The sequence below is a fragment of the Gouania willdenowi genome, chromosome 8 (genome assembly GCF_900634775.1).
Source record: "Gouania willdenowi chromosome 8, fGouWil2.1, whole genome shotgun sequence".
Classification (NCBI taxonomy): domain Eukaryota; kingdom Metazoa; phylum Chordata; class Actinopteri; order Blenniiformes; family Gobiesocidae; genus Gouania; species Gouania willdenowi.
The window spans coordinates 28,177,910-28,192,548 of NC_041051.1; the positions used below are offsets into that span (position 1 = coordinate 28,177,910).

At 37.0% G+C, this 14,639-nt stretch overlaps 1 protein-coding gene across 4 annotated transcripts in view; it reads right to left on the bottom strand.

Moving 5' to 3' along the window:
- The window catches only part of pkn1b (protein kinase N1b), a 63,928-nt gene that overhangs the window by 35,989 nt on the left and 13,300 nt on the right, over positions 1–14,639 (bottom strand). For 3 of the 4 annotated variants that reach the window (XR_003674605.1, XR_003674604.1, XM_028454651.1), the window contains exons 1-3: positions 8,781–9,021; positions 3,064–3,364; positions 361–506 (exon numbers count right to left, since the gene is read on the bottom strand). Coding sequence is in view for 1 of the 4 variants with exons in the window: in XM_028454651.1 (XP_028310452.1) it covers positions 361–506; positions 3,064–3,364; positions 8,781–8,855 (522 nt within the window). In the remaining 3 variants the exon portion in view is untranslated. Of the gene's footprint in view, positions 1–360; positions 507–3,063; positions 3,365–8,780; positions 9,022–14,639 lie in introns of those variants that run through there. The other variant, XR_003674606.1, reaches the window with a different exon arrangement.

The following is a 14,639-nucleotide window of genomic DNA, read 5'->3' on the forward strand; positions in this document are numbered from 1 at the left end:
AAATGATTCATTCTTTGAAGCATTAATGTTAATGTATACATATGCAAAGTTTTCATTTTAGTGATCAGTACACATTTATACCCATAAATACAATAGGAGTAATAATCTGCATAATGATTTCTTTCAGTGTTTTGGTTCTCATTTTCTGTTTTCAGTTTTGGCCAAGAATTTTTATTTCGGTGCATCCTGCCACGACGTTTGATTGGAAGATTAGCAACCAATCAGAGCTGCTGTAAATTAAAATTTAAAAAGAAAACATGAATTACAACTATCGAGAGGAAACGGCTTCATCGTTCAGTGTTTAAAACTTCTATTGGCTCTGAATTGTGATACAAATGTCAAAGGTTTCCGTGGCCGTACCTTGGTGCCTCCGTTGGCGTAGATGGGAATCATGTTCTCGGCGCCTTGTTTGACCTTGAGTTCGATGTTCAGCTGCCGCTCCAGAGCTGCAATGCGCTGCTGGGTGGCCGACGTCTGACTGACGGACCCTGGAGATCTGGAACTGTCTGGAGAACGGAGACGCAGGGTTGACTTGACGTTGTGTTGACACGTGAATGATGCACGTTAAACCTTTCTATTTATTGTAGTTTAAAGCTGGTGATTTTTTTTGCATAAGCCTGATAGATAAAGAAATCAAAGATAATTTGCTCTACAAAAGATGTAAAGGGTTGACATTGCTGCTTTGTGCATTGCACTGTGGAATGTGGAGTCCTATAGAACAGTGGTTCCCAACCTTTCGTGTCTTGTGGACCCCTTGAGCCTTTCTGTCATACCATGAGTACCCCCCCCCCACTCATACGTGTTCATGATTCTCCAAAAGTAACAACTGAATATTCATCGCAAGTCATTCTAATTCATCTTCTTAAATTGAACAATTAATATTTAGACATTATTTTCTTATTTAACTCAAATTAAACATAAAATTATGATGCCTTCATGGCAATAAAAAATATAAATATAAGAAATAATATTATAGTAAACTTTTGTATTATTAATACTAATATATTATGATTATATTGTTATTTAAGAAAAATAATAAAGTTGAAGTTAGAAAAATATAATAATAAATACAAAATAATAAAAAAAATAACAAGTCAAAACGCACACGTACCATTTTATAGACAGACTTATGAAATGACAGAGAATATTTTTCATTATCTTTCAAATAAATTCTTAATTTTTCCACGTACCCCCTGCAATGTGCTCATGTACCCCTAGGCGTATGCGTACCCCTGGTTGGGAAACACTGCTGTAGATGGATGCAAAGAAATGTTTTGTGATTTTTTGTATTTGCCCACAAAACTCTGCCAAGTGACTTGCCAACACATTTCTGGAGTTTTCAATAGCAAATGAATATTTTGGGGCGAAACCGGTCAAAATTGACTCTCGGGCGGAGTGATGTGATATCACAGGGAACACAGGAACAAACTAGAACAGAAATAGAGTCAAGATTATCAGGTTCCTCCTCGGCTAGTAAAGACACAAGAATGTAATAAAAAAAAAAACACTTGCATCCGTCTAATGCAGTGGTTGTCAAACTTTTTTTTTGGCTCAAGTACCCTCTTTCTATTATTTCTAAATCCATGTACCCCACTTGTCCGACCTCAACATTTTGCTCAGAATTCTATGTAAAAAAACAAAAACAAAATAACACATATTTTAAACAATCTCACTTTCTAAATAAGTGGAATAAAACAGTATTTAGTGCCTCCTGAATAGATTTGTTTCTATATTTCTTATAATATCCGATCATCTCCCCTGGAACCAAGTCTGACATTTGTATTTTCAGTTCATGTTCTAATCAAGATTATTTCATCATCAATGCTTTCTTTTGTTAATATTTTGCTCTTTTTTTCTCAAGTACCCCCTGTAGTAGCATCATGTACCCCCATTTGAGAAAAGCTGGTCTATAGGACTACACATCCCACAATGCAATCCGCAGAACATTTCCAACAATGTCAATAATTGTGTTTTCAGTGAAAATCAAAACAGATTTTCAGGCAGAAATGTTTACCTTTTGCATCTTTTCTGTTGAGCAAATGATCTTCAATTTATTGATCTGTGAGGCCTACACTGTCTTTATCTGATAAAAAAAAAATATAATTAGTGTGTGTGTGTGAGCGTTTGGCTCTTTGGTGACTGTTTAGTGTCCTCTGTATTCTAGGATCTAGTCCAACACTGCACCTGTCCTTTTCACTCAGCAGACAGCGACAACTATCAGGACTCCGGTTAATGCTGAACTATCCATTTTAAATGTAAAGGCCTCATTTTAAATTCAAACTTCATCCATTCCTCTTCTATTTCTGACTCATCCAGACTGGTTGCGGGAAGCTGGAGCTGATGGATGACAGGCAGCTCGACCATGTCACCAATCCATCACAGCGCTGTCAATTAGACTGACAGGACCAGTGCAATCAGGACGACACACTAAATTGGGCAGCCACTAAAGTAAAGGCACAAATTGACCAAAAAAAAAACACAAAATGACAGGAAATAAACAAGATGACGAGAAAAGGGTGTTAAAAGAGAGAAAAATACGTAACAAAAATACATAAAATGAGAGCAAAATATAAAACTAAAATACTTAAATGAGAGAAAAATATTCAACAAAAATACATAAAATGAGAGAAAAATATTCAACAAAAATACATAAAATGAGAGAAAAATATTCAACAAAAATACATAAAATGAGAGAAAAATATTCAACAAAAATTCATATAATGAGAGAAAAATATACAACAAAAACACACAAAATTACTCAAAATATACAGAAAAAAACATTGTTCTTTCCTGTGTTAATGCTTAGATTAGTCAACATTTGAATGCTGAAATGAATGTTTATAATGTGACCAATTATTGCCATAGAGTATGACTATGTCACATCCCTGTCTGGCTAACAGGGATGGCTAACAGTATTTTAGCTTTTTGCTGCACCTTTTAAAGTATTTAAAGGTCAATTATTTTCAAGTGAAAAAAATAACACTTTAATAAATAAAAAAGACAATGCAACTAATTGGAAATGTTGAGAGAATAGAAAGAGTTTTACAGTCCTATGATGCGTACCTCTGTTGTCGTCGGGCCCTTTGACCACTATGTGCGCGTCCAGCTCCTGCAGCTGAGCCTGGAGAGCCTCCAGCTTCCTCTTGGAGCTGCGAAGCTGCGAGTCCACCTGCTGAGCGTTCCTCTTGTCGGTGGTGGCTCTGCGCAGGTTCTCCGCTCCCTCCTTGATCTTCAGCTCCTTACGGATCTCCCTCCGGATCCTCTCGCGATGCTCGTCCAGACGCTGCTGCACGCTGGAGTCAGAGAAGTCGGAGTTCTGGTCCAGGCCGAGCTGCTGGAGCACCGAGAGTCCACCTGCATCATTCTGCAATTCAGGAGAGGGTGGACAGAACAGATCAAAATTGTATTATATTATATTGTTATTATTGAAAAATGTTGTACATGCATGAAAGTGCGACCAAAGGCAGAAATAAGACAAGCCGAGGCTGGACTTTAGTGCTGAGTGCTCCCATTGGCTCTAAATCAACACTAACCAGATTAGAGCAGCTTTAAACGGCGTTAAAACAAACTGAAATCAATCCCAGGCCTGTGTGCTCTCTGGAAACACACACACGCACGCACACACACACTTAAATATACAAAGGTGTGAAAGAAAACACACAAGGTTCCCACTGAAAACACAGAGATACAGATGCCAGGGTTGGGATCAATTATTATTGTAATTGCGTAATTGATAATTCATTACAAATATGGCGTAATTATAATCGTAATCGTAATTGAAAAAATCTGTTGCCGTTGTAAGCATAATTGAAATTGTAATTGAGTTTAGATAATTGACTTTGTAATTGTAATTAACCATGGAAGTTCTATAAAAAAATGTTCAATTATAATTTGATTAAACACAAAACCGTTCTATGGCTTTTAAATGTGTACCGTAGTTATTCATTATTAAAATATCAAGTTTCATATCAATTTTCCCACTATCAGTGAATCTTCACACCCATACAGGTGGTAAGGGTTAGAAGAGTTAAGGGCTAGTGGGTTAGAGTTAGGGCATAATATAATATAATACAATACAATACAATACAATATAATATAATATTTTTACATAGTAACAATAATGTGAATGTAGCTGATGTAACTTTTGTACAAATAGTTTATAGCTATGGCTAACATCCACCACCTGTCCCTAGTTGGGCTTTTACACAAGATATTATATTAATCAATGCACTAAAATATTAAGACACTAAAACAACATCGTACACACATACAATCATCACAATGCTTTATCGATACAAGTCAGTAAAATTGTAATTGAACTTTAGTATTTGAGAATGTCATTGCAATTGACTGTATGATCTGAGTTAGTGCTTCTCTGCATAAAACTTCAAGTAAAGTGTTACCGGACCATTTCACCCAGTAGAAATGTTTCTTAACAGGATTGTGGAGTGTCGTCTTGGATTGTCAAACCCTTGACTTTCTGTGTTAAGCCTTCTGTCCAAGTTCCCAGCTTTTAGTTTCCCCAGTGATCATTTTGGAGAATGGACTTTGTGATTTGCACCTTGTCATTTCATTTATGATATATGGGTTTGTAGGGTTGTACTTCTTTAGGTTTGGACTAACTTTTAACATAATTAAACTTGCATCACACTCCTGCCAGCCTGTCTGTCTCACTTCCTCTACCCAACAGGAGTGTCTTTTTCAGTCCTGAGCTTAAAAAAAACACAAACTTCCTGTATCAATATTTGTTGCGACAGATTAACGTTCAGTCAATACAGAGTTGTGCGTTTCCTAGTAACGGCAGCTTTGAAATGTCACTCTGTGGCAGCAGCGAGGAACCCTGAGATGTCAGAGCTGGGATTTTCAAAATAAAACACAATGAAAATGAACTTAAAGTGATACCAACGACGACACCATGAATGCACTCTAGATGATCGGTCGTCATATCAACTGTAAGCCTCAAACAAATAAGTAATCTCCCTTTTTATGTGGGCATCGCCATTTTGGAGATTTCAGGCAATTAGGAAGCTTAATAGCCAACAGTTAAATCTAATAAGGCAAAGAATTTGATAAATTAATACAAAAACTCGGAAGCTGTTGTCTAGAGATTTATTTTAAACATGTAAACAGCAAAAGAAAAAAAGAAGATTTCGCATTATTAACTGATTAACGTGATTAACTCTATAAATTGCATTGCTTCCCACAATACCATAAATATGTTGTTTTTTTTTTATCAACTTTAGTTCAGAATTTACTGCAATGTGATTAAAAGTTCAATAATTTTTTGTTGAGTGCTTTTAAAAACATACATTTCCTTTAACAATGAGTCGTACAATTATATTCTATACATTACAGCAGTATATTAGGTAATGGGGGTGTAAAAAAAAAATAAATTCTGCAATATTTCGCGATATCACGTCATGCGATTCTCGGATTAATATATGCATCCATATTGATTTAAAAAATAAATAAATTTACCTTTTAATTAACCAGGAAAGTCATTTCCACTGCAGGAGACATTGTAACTGCACAAAGAAGTGCTGAAACCTGGGCATGGTGACCAGCTTTCTGCACACATTTGTTGTTCTAGGCATATATCTAAGTTAAGTTACACTAAAGTCAAAGTAAGTTTAAAAGCCACAGGCTAATTGTATGTTATTTTTTTATTTTAAGTTGTTGGCACATGGCATGTTAAAGCCAATGTTTTGAGTGTAAAATATGCCAATAAAAAATATTTCATACATAATATTCTCATGAAGGTGTACGCATTTACAGATTAGTTGTTTCTTGTCATATATTAAAAAAGAAATTGCAATAATCGCCTTTTACTTTAATATTGGGATATATCGTATCGTACCAGGCAATACACACCCCTATGAGGTCATAAATATAGTCATTTGTCAGTGTGAAATAAAATCAACCAGCTGCTTTATTTCTTTTGTTGGTTTTTCCTGAGATGATTTGGTGGGTTTGTCAAACTGTGCAATAATAAAGTTTGTCTATAAAAAGTCCCATTAAAGCCAGTTCATCCATAAGTGGAGCCTTTGCACACCTGAAAACACAATATAATGATTGTATTATGAGTGTTTCACAACATCTGGAGCCACAGGCTGTGAATCTTGTCGTGAATGTAAATGTCACATTGTTGTCCATCATTTTTCTAGCCAAAAAGACAATAAAAGCACATTATAATAATGACGGCTTTTGGAATTAATTTTAGAGGTTTGAACATCGCAGCCAGAAAGCCTTTAACAGTTACCAGATTATTTTCTCCTGTGGGTTTTTTTCTGACAGAATTTGTTAACGTGTGCAAAGACAAAAACACCATAAATTGATTGAATGTTGTGAATCCTCCACATTAGAGTGAGTCACTAACTTACTCAGGTCTTTATTGTCATTTCCAGATGAGACGTGTGACCTTCATGAAACCACATCACACGTTTGTGCACCGTTTATTGCCTAATGACGGTGTGCACTGCACCGAGCAGCAGCCAGCCTCCAGCTTAGCAGATCTGATTACAACTTCTTAGTTTGGTGTGTGTGTGTGTGTGTGTGTGTATATGGGCTAGGATCAGTCATTAAAGCCATAATCCATCTGCAACACAATACGCCACAAAAGTCGGGCACGGTCGGGCCACACAGCACAGGCTGCAGGATTTTAACTCATTCAACTTTAAAGTGACACCAACCATACATGAATTACTGTGTGTGTGTGTGTACAAAGCCGATCTTCATCCTAAGGAAAAGAGCAATAAGAATCATAAACAAAACCACCTACAGAGAACCAACAAACCAAATCTTCATTTAACTCAATATATTCAAATTTAAGGATCTGGTCGGCTACAAAACTATCCAAATTATGTACAAAGTTAAAAATCATCAATTACCAAATAGCATCCAAAGGTTTTTTCAAGTGAGACAAGGCAAACATAAACTCTGAGGAATTTTCATGTTTAAAATACAACCAGTGACTGAGAACCAATATGAAATTTCACTGTCACAATAAAAGGAGCTAAATTATGGAACAACTGCAGTGATGAATAAAAATCACGTAAAACAATAGGCGTGTTTATTAAACACATGTTTAAAATTGACATTTTAAACAGATACAGGATGGAACAACAAGGGGGAAATGAATAACATCATGCTTACTGTGAATCCAGTGACGTGTCCTTTTGTTTCTTAATTTTGCTTTGTTTTTTTTTTATTATACTGTCATTGGTCTGATTTTTGTCGTTGCATTTTGAGGCCAACTACTGTATATTATTGGCTAGGACCTGAACATCAATTTAAAAAAAAAAAAAGATTAGACTAAGTAGAGCTACATTTATGAACTCTAAAACTGAGAAAATAACCTTCATTCAATGCTGTTTTTACGTTTAATCTGATTGGTCGGCTATGATGTGATGCCTTTGATTACTGTCTGGTTATTTCATTTTTTTGTAGTTTCACAATATTTGTTGATCATTTTAAAAGAAAAAATATATAATTTACTCAGCAATGGTTGGGTGTAGAAATGTATTGAATAAATGTACTTCTTTTAAAAGTTATTTAAATACAAGTAAAATTACTGATTTTGAAATATACTTAAAAAAGTACAAGTACCCATAAAAGCTACTCAATTACAGTAACGTGAGTTCTCTTAATCAAATACTTTCACCTCTGAGTAAAACAATTATTTAAATTTGTAACAAAAAATCCTGGTGGGTGAAAAATACTAATAAGTAAATTAGTTTAGGTTTAAAGAGCTATTGAAATTAGGAAGGCAACACTTAGTTGAATAACCTTGCTGTTTATAATAATAATAATAATAATAATAATAATAATAATACAGTTAATAAATGACAAAATAACAATATTAAACATTATTAACATAAAGACATTCTGGAATTCTTTTAAATTGTAAATGAATTAATTGATTTTTAATGTCTTCATTGCAAACAAGTCATTTATTCTTTTGGGATTTATAAACCTTTTTAAAAATGAGGTTAAAGCTGCAGTGGGTTACACACTGAACAGATAAAATTTAGGAGGGAAAGTAAGTAGGAGTGTGTGTGGTGTGTCTTTTCGTGGCGTGTAGGGCTGGGCGATATGGCCCAAAACTCATGTCTCGATATTTTCCCTCAAAATGGCGATATATGATATAAATTATACTTTCTAACTTAATAAAGTCTTACCAAAATGACAATTTTGGGTTAAATTTGCTGATGCACAATGCTACACAGCCACATTTATTACCAAAAAAGTGCACAACATGGGCCACTTTTGGCTTTTTCTCCTATAAGGGACAGCACGTGTGAGTGAGTTCGAGTTAGGACGCACTCAGCAATAAATCAGCAACTTCTAAAAAGAGTATTTTAATAAATGATAAGCTATAAAATAAAAATACATCGATATAGCCGATGTTGTAATTTTCTATATCGCCAAAACAGAAATCTCAATATATTGCCCAGGCATGTTGCTCTCATTGTCTTAAACACAAATATTGATTGAGTGTCTTGTCATAGAAACACACACAGGGACAAACACACAGCATGAGCCACAGGAAGGAGAGCTGGTGCTGTGATGCAACACTCAGCTCAATCCGAGCTCAGCCGTGGCGTTTTCTAACAAAGATCCTCTGAGCGAGGTGACACAGCAACCAAATCACAGCAGGAGCACGAATAAAGAGTCAGAAATATCAGACAGGAAGAGGTTTCCACAGGAAGTGAATGAGAAAGACCCAACGGCGATGGGCGGACATAAAACGGAAAGGCCTGACGAAGCTGAGGATTTCCTACCGACGACTCGCTGTCGCTCAGATAATCGACCTGTTGGTCGCCCGTTGGATCATCGGGGACGTCGTCGCTGGCCATTTTTTACCTTCTGTCTACGTTCGGCCACACACGCCGTCAAACGCCAACAATCAGCCAACGCAGAGACCCGGCTCAACGTGGCTAAGAATCCAGGACGTCCTTAAAATGAGTGAACGAGATGGAGGAGAGGAAGAGAGAAGAGCAGAGGCCGAGCCCAGCTCACCACTTCCTGTTCTGCTCTCTGACAGACTGTGAACTTCACATATGCACACGCACACACACAAACACACACACACACACACACAGCTCACAGTTGTTTCCTGCTCTAGACTATTGTAACTAACTGAGGTAAAGTGAAATGTGTGCACATGTGACCACTGCAGCGAGACCCAACAGGTCAGAGATTGTGCCGACATCATCAAAAACATGGAAGGTCAAAGGTCAAAAGGTGACACGTTTCCTACATCAGAGACTAAACACTCTCACCATGTCATGGTTTTAAAGTCAAATAAAAACCCAGAAAATAACTTTCTATTAAAGGTATAGAGCGGTGATTCTCAACTGGTGGGTCGGGACCCAAAAGTGGGTCGCGGACAGCTGGTCAAAATTAAATAAATGCTTAATGTCTTAATGTTGTATTTTATTTTGAAAGAAACTTTTCTTTTGATAGGCATGCTGTGAAATGCATGTTACACATGAAAATATGTAGATTTATGTTGGAAAAAATATTATATATGTGTTTTCAACAGCTATTTCTGAAAAACAACATTTTGTTGGTTGAATGATAAAAAATAAAAAGGAAAAAAAGTGGGTCGTGATTTAATGTCCGTGGCAAAATGTGGGTCCCAGGGTGCCAGGTCCCAGGTTGAGAACCACTGGTATAGAGGACGATTTTCCAGAAGTTTAGAGAAGAAACCCCCTCTGCACATGCAACACGCTACCTGCTTCCAAGAGGGAACGCCGACGTGCGTGAGAGAGCGTGCACAAGCCCAGTTTTCGTCGTCTTTTTACAAGTTGAAGTTGGCATCACTGATGCAAGCTTACCTTACAAAATAAGATTTGCACTTTTCCCACTATGTCAGACCTGCTACCGGTAAGTGAAAATCCATTTTTAAAGCACCCGGTGCGTAAACGTATCACCAGAATGATTGACAACTAGGAGGACCAATAGTCTTGATGATCCACCTGGGATTAGAAGCCAAAAAAACCATAGTCCACTATACCTTTAACTTGTAGATAAGAACATAATTCATGTATTTTCTAGGGGTGGGACGATAGAGTTCACGATACAAAACGATCAATAAATTATGATAGTTTGAAAAGAGAAAGATGAAAAAACATTGCAGTTACACATAATTATACACTTAATCTGACCTTTTAAACTCAATAAGAATATTAAGAAGAAGAAAAAAACCAGTAACATAAAAAGGACAATTTTTCCTATTTAAAACAAAAAATAGAATTAAACCAGATTCCTATCTGTGCACATGAACTTTGCATGACAAGTTTTAGGTTTTAGTTTAGTTGTGTGATATATTGTTTTAAAGGTAATTCAACATACAGTAGATTACGATTATGCCTCGCACAATTCGATTAGCGGTCCGAGAGGCCTACTCTCCTTTTTTTTGGCAATTTCCATTAAAGTCGTTTTCTCATTTATTTGTGAATCAAATATTGCGACAGTTGGTGGTACCGAATCATTGACACATACTGTACCAATATATGAATGGGCCCCATTACCCCATACGTGTTACGGAAGTGCCAGAGAGCCCCCGGGAGCCCATTTTTGCAAATGACTACTCCTGCGTTAATGCTCATTGTATTAGGCTGTAATTTGACATGGATATTCTATGAGCGGATGTCAAGAGCCTCTCGGAGACTTTTTGAAATTTCTGAATTTATTGGAACATAGTCGTGTGATATATCGTTCCAAAGGCAATTCAACGTAGATTACAATTTTACGTTACATAATTTGATTTGTTTTACTCGGTGGAACCCAGTCATTTGACTGAATTCTCAGGAACGTGGTACGTGCTATTTGGCGCGGAGACGTTCCGCAGGCTCGCCCGTAGTTCATCCGAACATGTTTTTAAAGTGGAGGTGAATACACTCGCTTTAAACTTGTTCCCAGGCTGACCGTGTCAGTGCACACCTCCATGTGTCCGAGCAAACATTCATCTCACAAACTCCTGTGAAGTCTCTGCCTCAGTCAGCACACATGAGTCATTGCTAACTTCTGCTCTGCTCGCCTTTCACCTGCAAGTCACAGTGAAGGCTGACAACAGCCCGAGGCGTCACTGACGAGACCAGTAGAGACGAGACTTCTTACTTCCTACTACAAAATGCTCTGTTTTTTTTCCTGCGCAGGAACAAATAAATATTTATTTTCGAGCTTCGGTTCAGAATTTGTCCACATCATCATAAGCTTGTCGGGACGTCTTTACCTGTTCTCGACACAAATAAACCTGTGTGTGGTGTGTATGCTCAGAAATCAAATGTAGGCTTTGTTGTTATTGTCCTGTCCTATTGTCCTTGGTTATAAAGCAGACAATGTGCGTGCATGTTGAAAGAAAGGTGTGATCTGACACGCCCAGTCTTTAAAATCAACTGGTGGATACCTGGAAAAGTTCTCGTGGAGCAGGAAAGCAATGAACTTTGATCTCAGTGAGCAGTCGTACAAGTTACAATTACTTGGTGTTATAGGTTGACTAGTAGGGATGTAACGATTCACTCAACTCCCGATACGATTCGGTTCACGATAAGATTCTCTCACGATTTATTTTACAAAATGGGACTGTAGACAAATGATGATATAATATAAAATATAGAAACTAGAAAAACTAGAAAATACTGAACTACTTTTTTTTATTTTTCATTGTCAAAAGAATCCCTTGATAAACTATTCAAAACAATGCAATTTAACAAAAACTAAATCTTGAATGAAATAAATAAAGGAATAATACAAATGAAGAAGAAGCCTATTAATTTAAATTCTGGTTCTATAGTAAACAATGCAAAACTGCATAATAGTTTCTTTTCTTTTTAAAAGTGCAACTAAAAATATATTTTTTGCCTTAACTATTGGACTTTAAAAAAAAATTGCACTGTATTTAGGTCAGATATTTGTTTGGAACAACAGAGGGCGCTGGTAACCCAGTGGTCGGTTGGCATGCAGATAATCTTGCAGTGAAGAAGAGATGCTATGCGCGAGCAGACAGAGCTAATAGAAAACGTAATATTACAGATTTTCTTTCAGTGCTAAAGGGGTAAGGATTCATTTATGAACATGTTTAAGAGTAGAAGGCGGCCAGAAAGAAAGTAGTAGCAGATTCCGCCCGCCGCCTCCGCTTCTGGACAAGAGAAAGATAAATATATATTTTCAAGTGTTTAAAAATTTAAAAATAACTGCAATCAAAAGATATTCGCACCAGAAATATTGTGAGCCCCTGCAAATTTTGAGTTTCATTTACTCAAATTTCACGATTTTCCTTTCATTTTTACAGAATTGGATGCTCCAAAGGCTGTTTTAGCCCCTGGGCCTTGAGTTTCGGCACATGTGGTCTAGCAACTTTAGCAGAAAATCTCACGCAAAATCTCACCTGATTTCAGCGCATTTGGTGCAAATATAGCAGAGAAATGTGAAATGAATAACAATTATTAACTCAATTAACTGCATTAAGCGTGTTCATCCACACTAGCATTGCTTTTTGCAACTGTTTGCAGCCATGTTGGTACAGGACACATCCAATATCAAAATGTTTGTTTACATAATAAATTATGAAGCATGAATTAGCGCAGCATCCTTTCAGTCAAGAACCAAACCCAGTCTTTTCCATTAGGCTCTTAATAAACAGAGCAGTGCATCTTATTTTATCAAGCAATGGACACATTTTGGATTTGACTATTTAATATGAAGTAACCACATGTATGTATTTATCTCTTGTGGTTTTTCTACTTCCTTCCTGAGCAGAAGTAGATATGGGCGACTGTTGAAAGAGGACAGCTTTGGTTGATGAATGGGAGTCGACTGCTGGGACGTTGTGAAGAAACGCTCCGATGGGAAGCAGAGACAGAGACAGCTCAGGTTTCTTTTCTCCGTGTCATTCATCGCTTTAATGGAGCTTTTGTTTTGGGACTGAAACACAGACTCAGGTCCACTGGGAAAGATACAATTCTCCTCCCATGCTGGAGTCCATTCATGGATTTTGGGTTTGGTGAAGGTGTTGGTTACAGGAATGTTTTCAGTGGGTCGTAAGCATTTGGAATATAAGTTAAAAAAAAAACAATAAAGACGCTCTGATACATTGAGAAGCAAGAAAATCAGACGATCTACGTACGTACTAAGCGGATGTACAGGAATTCCCCTGCCCAAAGTATGATAAAAAATTATAGACACAGAGGTCTGACTGTTATCAGTGGTCAGTTATTATTCACAAAAAAGTCAAAAAACCAAAGACACAACAAAAAATGCCTAAATGACAACAACAATTGCAGAAAACAAGAAAAATGCACAAAGAAAAACAACGGAAATACACAAAATAACTCTAAAAACACACAAATTGACAGAAAAATGTCCAAAATAAAAAGGGTTAAGATAGGGTTATATAGATATTTCCAAGTCAAGAAGAGAAAACTGTCATATTGTGAGATTTTGTGGCAAGATTTGACATTTCCACCTCTTTGCCCATCCGTTTACGGTGAAAAATTGCCTGTAAATAGTTGCAAAACACCCATGTAAGGATATATTTCCCTGCACAAAGTATGATAAACATATAGACATAGAGGTACGACTGTTACCCGTGGTCTTTGGTAAATGCTGAGAAAAGTCAGGGCTGACTAACTTCAAACTGTATTTTGGCCTCTTTAAAGTAGCAGGCCTTTTGTTTTTCAATACGAGCTGCGGATTCTGAGTTAAATCTTGTAAATAATTAGCATTTTACTATAATAAAGAAGTGTAGGACAAAACGGGACGATCACATTTTCACATCGATCACATCCAAGTTAAAAGGATGGTATTTCACAATCTTAGCTCTTTCTTTCCATAATAACATTTAGTTTGCGATGTTGTATCAAGCAATTCAAGGAGGAAATGGTGATGACAAATGAAATGAACGCCCTGTCCAGGGTGTACCCCCGCCCAGCGCCCTATGAGAGCCGGAGATTGGCACCGGCAGACCCCCACGACCCTGATAAATGGGAATAAGCAGGTATGAAGATGGATGGATGGATGGAAATGAAATGGAATAATTTTTATTTCATCATGTGATTGGAGCCACTTCAGACCTCATATTTCCATATTTTATTAGTGCCATTTATTCACACTTCTATCAATAGGTCATAGGAATCGGAGGAAAGTTTTACCCAAATATTTAGCTTTATTTACTTAATGATAAAGTAAATGAATTGTTGTATAAGCTGTACTTTAAATGACTTCTTTTTAAAGGAGTGGTTTGTTGTGCATCCTAAACCAGTTCAGACACTCCTCCTCCAGTGCAGCCCTCCCAGCATGAAAAACCATAAATACACTGAGAAAGACGCACGCACACACACACGCACGCACGCACTCAGTCATAAAGCACTGTAACTTTCTGATGATGAGCAGCTCAGTGAGGCTAATGTTGCTCCTCAGGTGGTTCTACAGGTTCCGTCCACGTTCTGCAGCCTGAGCTGAACCTAAAGCTGTGGGAACGTTTCCTCACTGAGATCAAACACAATATGATCCATGTGGGAAAACTACAATCACATCTTTTTATATCTCAGAAGCTTAAAAAGTGCCTGATTGTAACACAAAATGAGAAGAAAAAACCCTAAAGATCTGAGAAGGAAGCAGTGTGTTTGTCCATG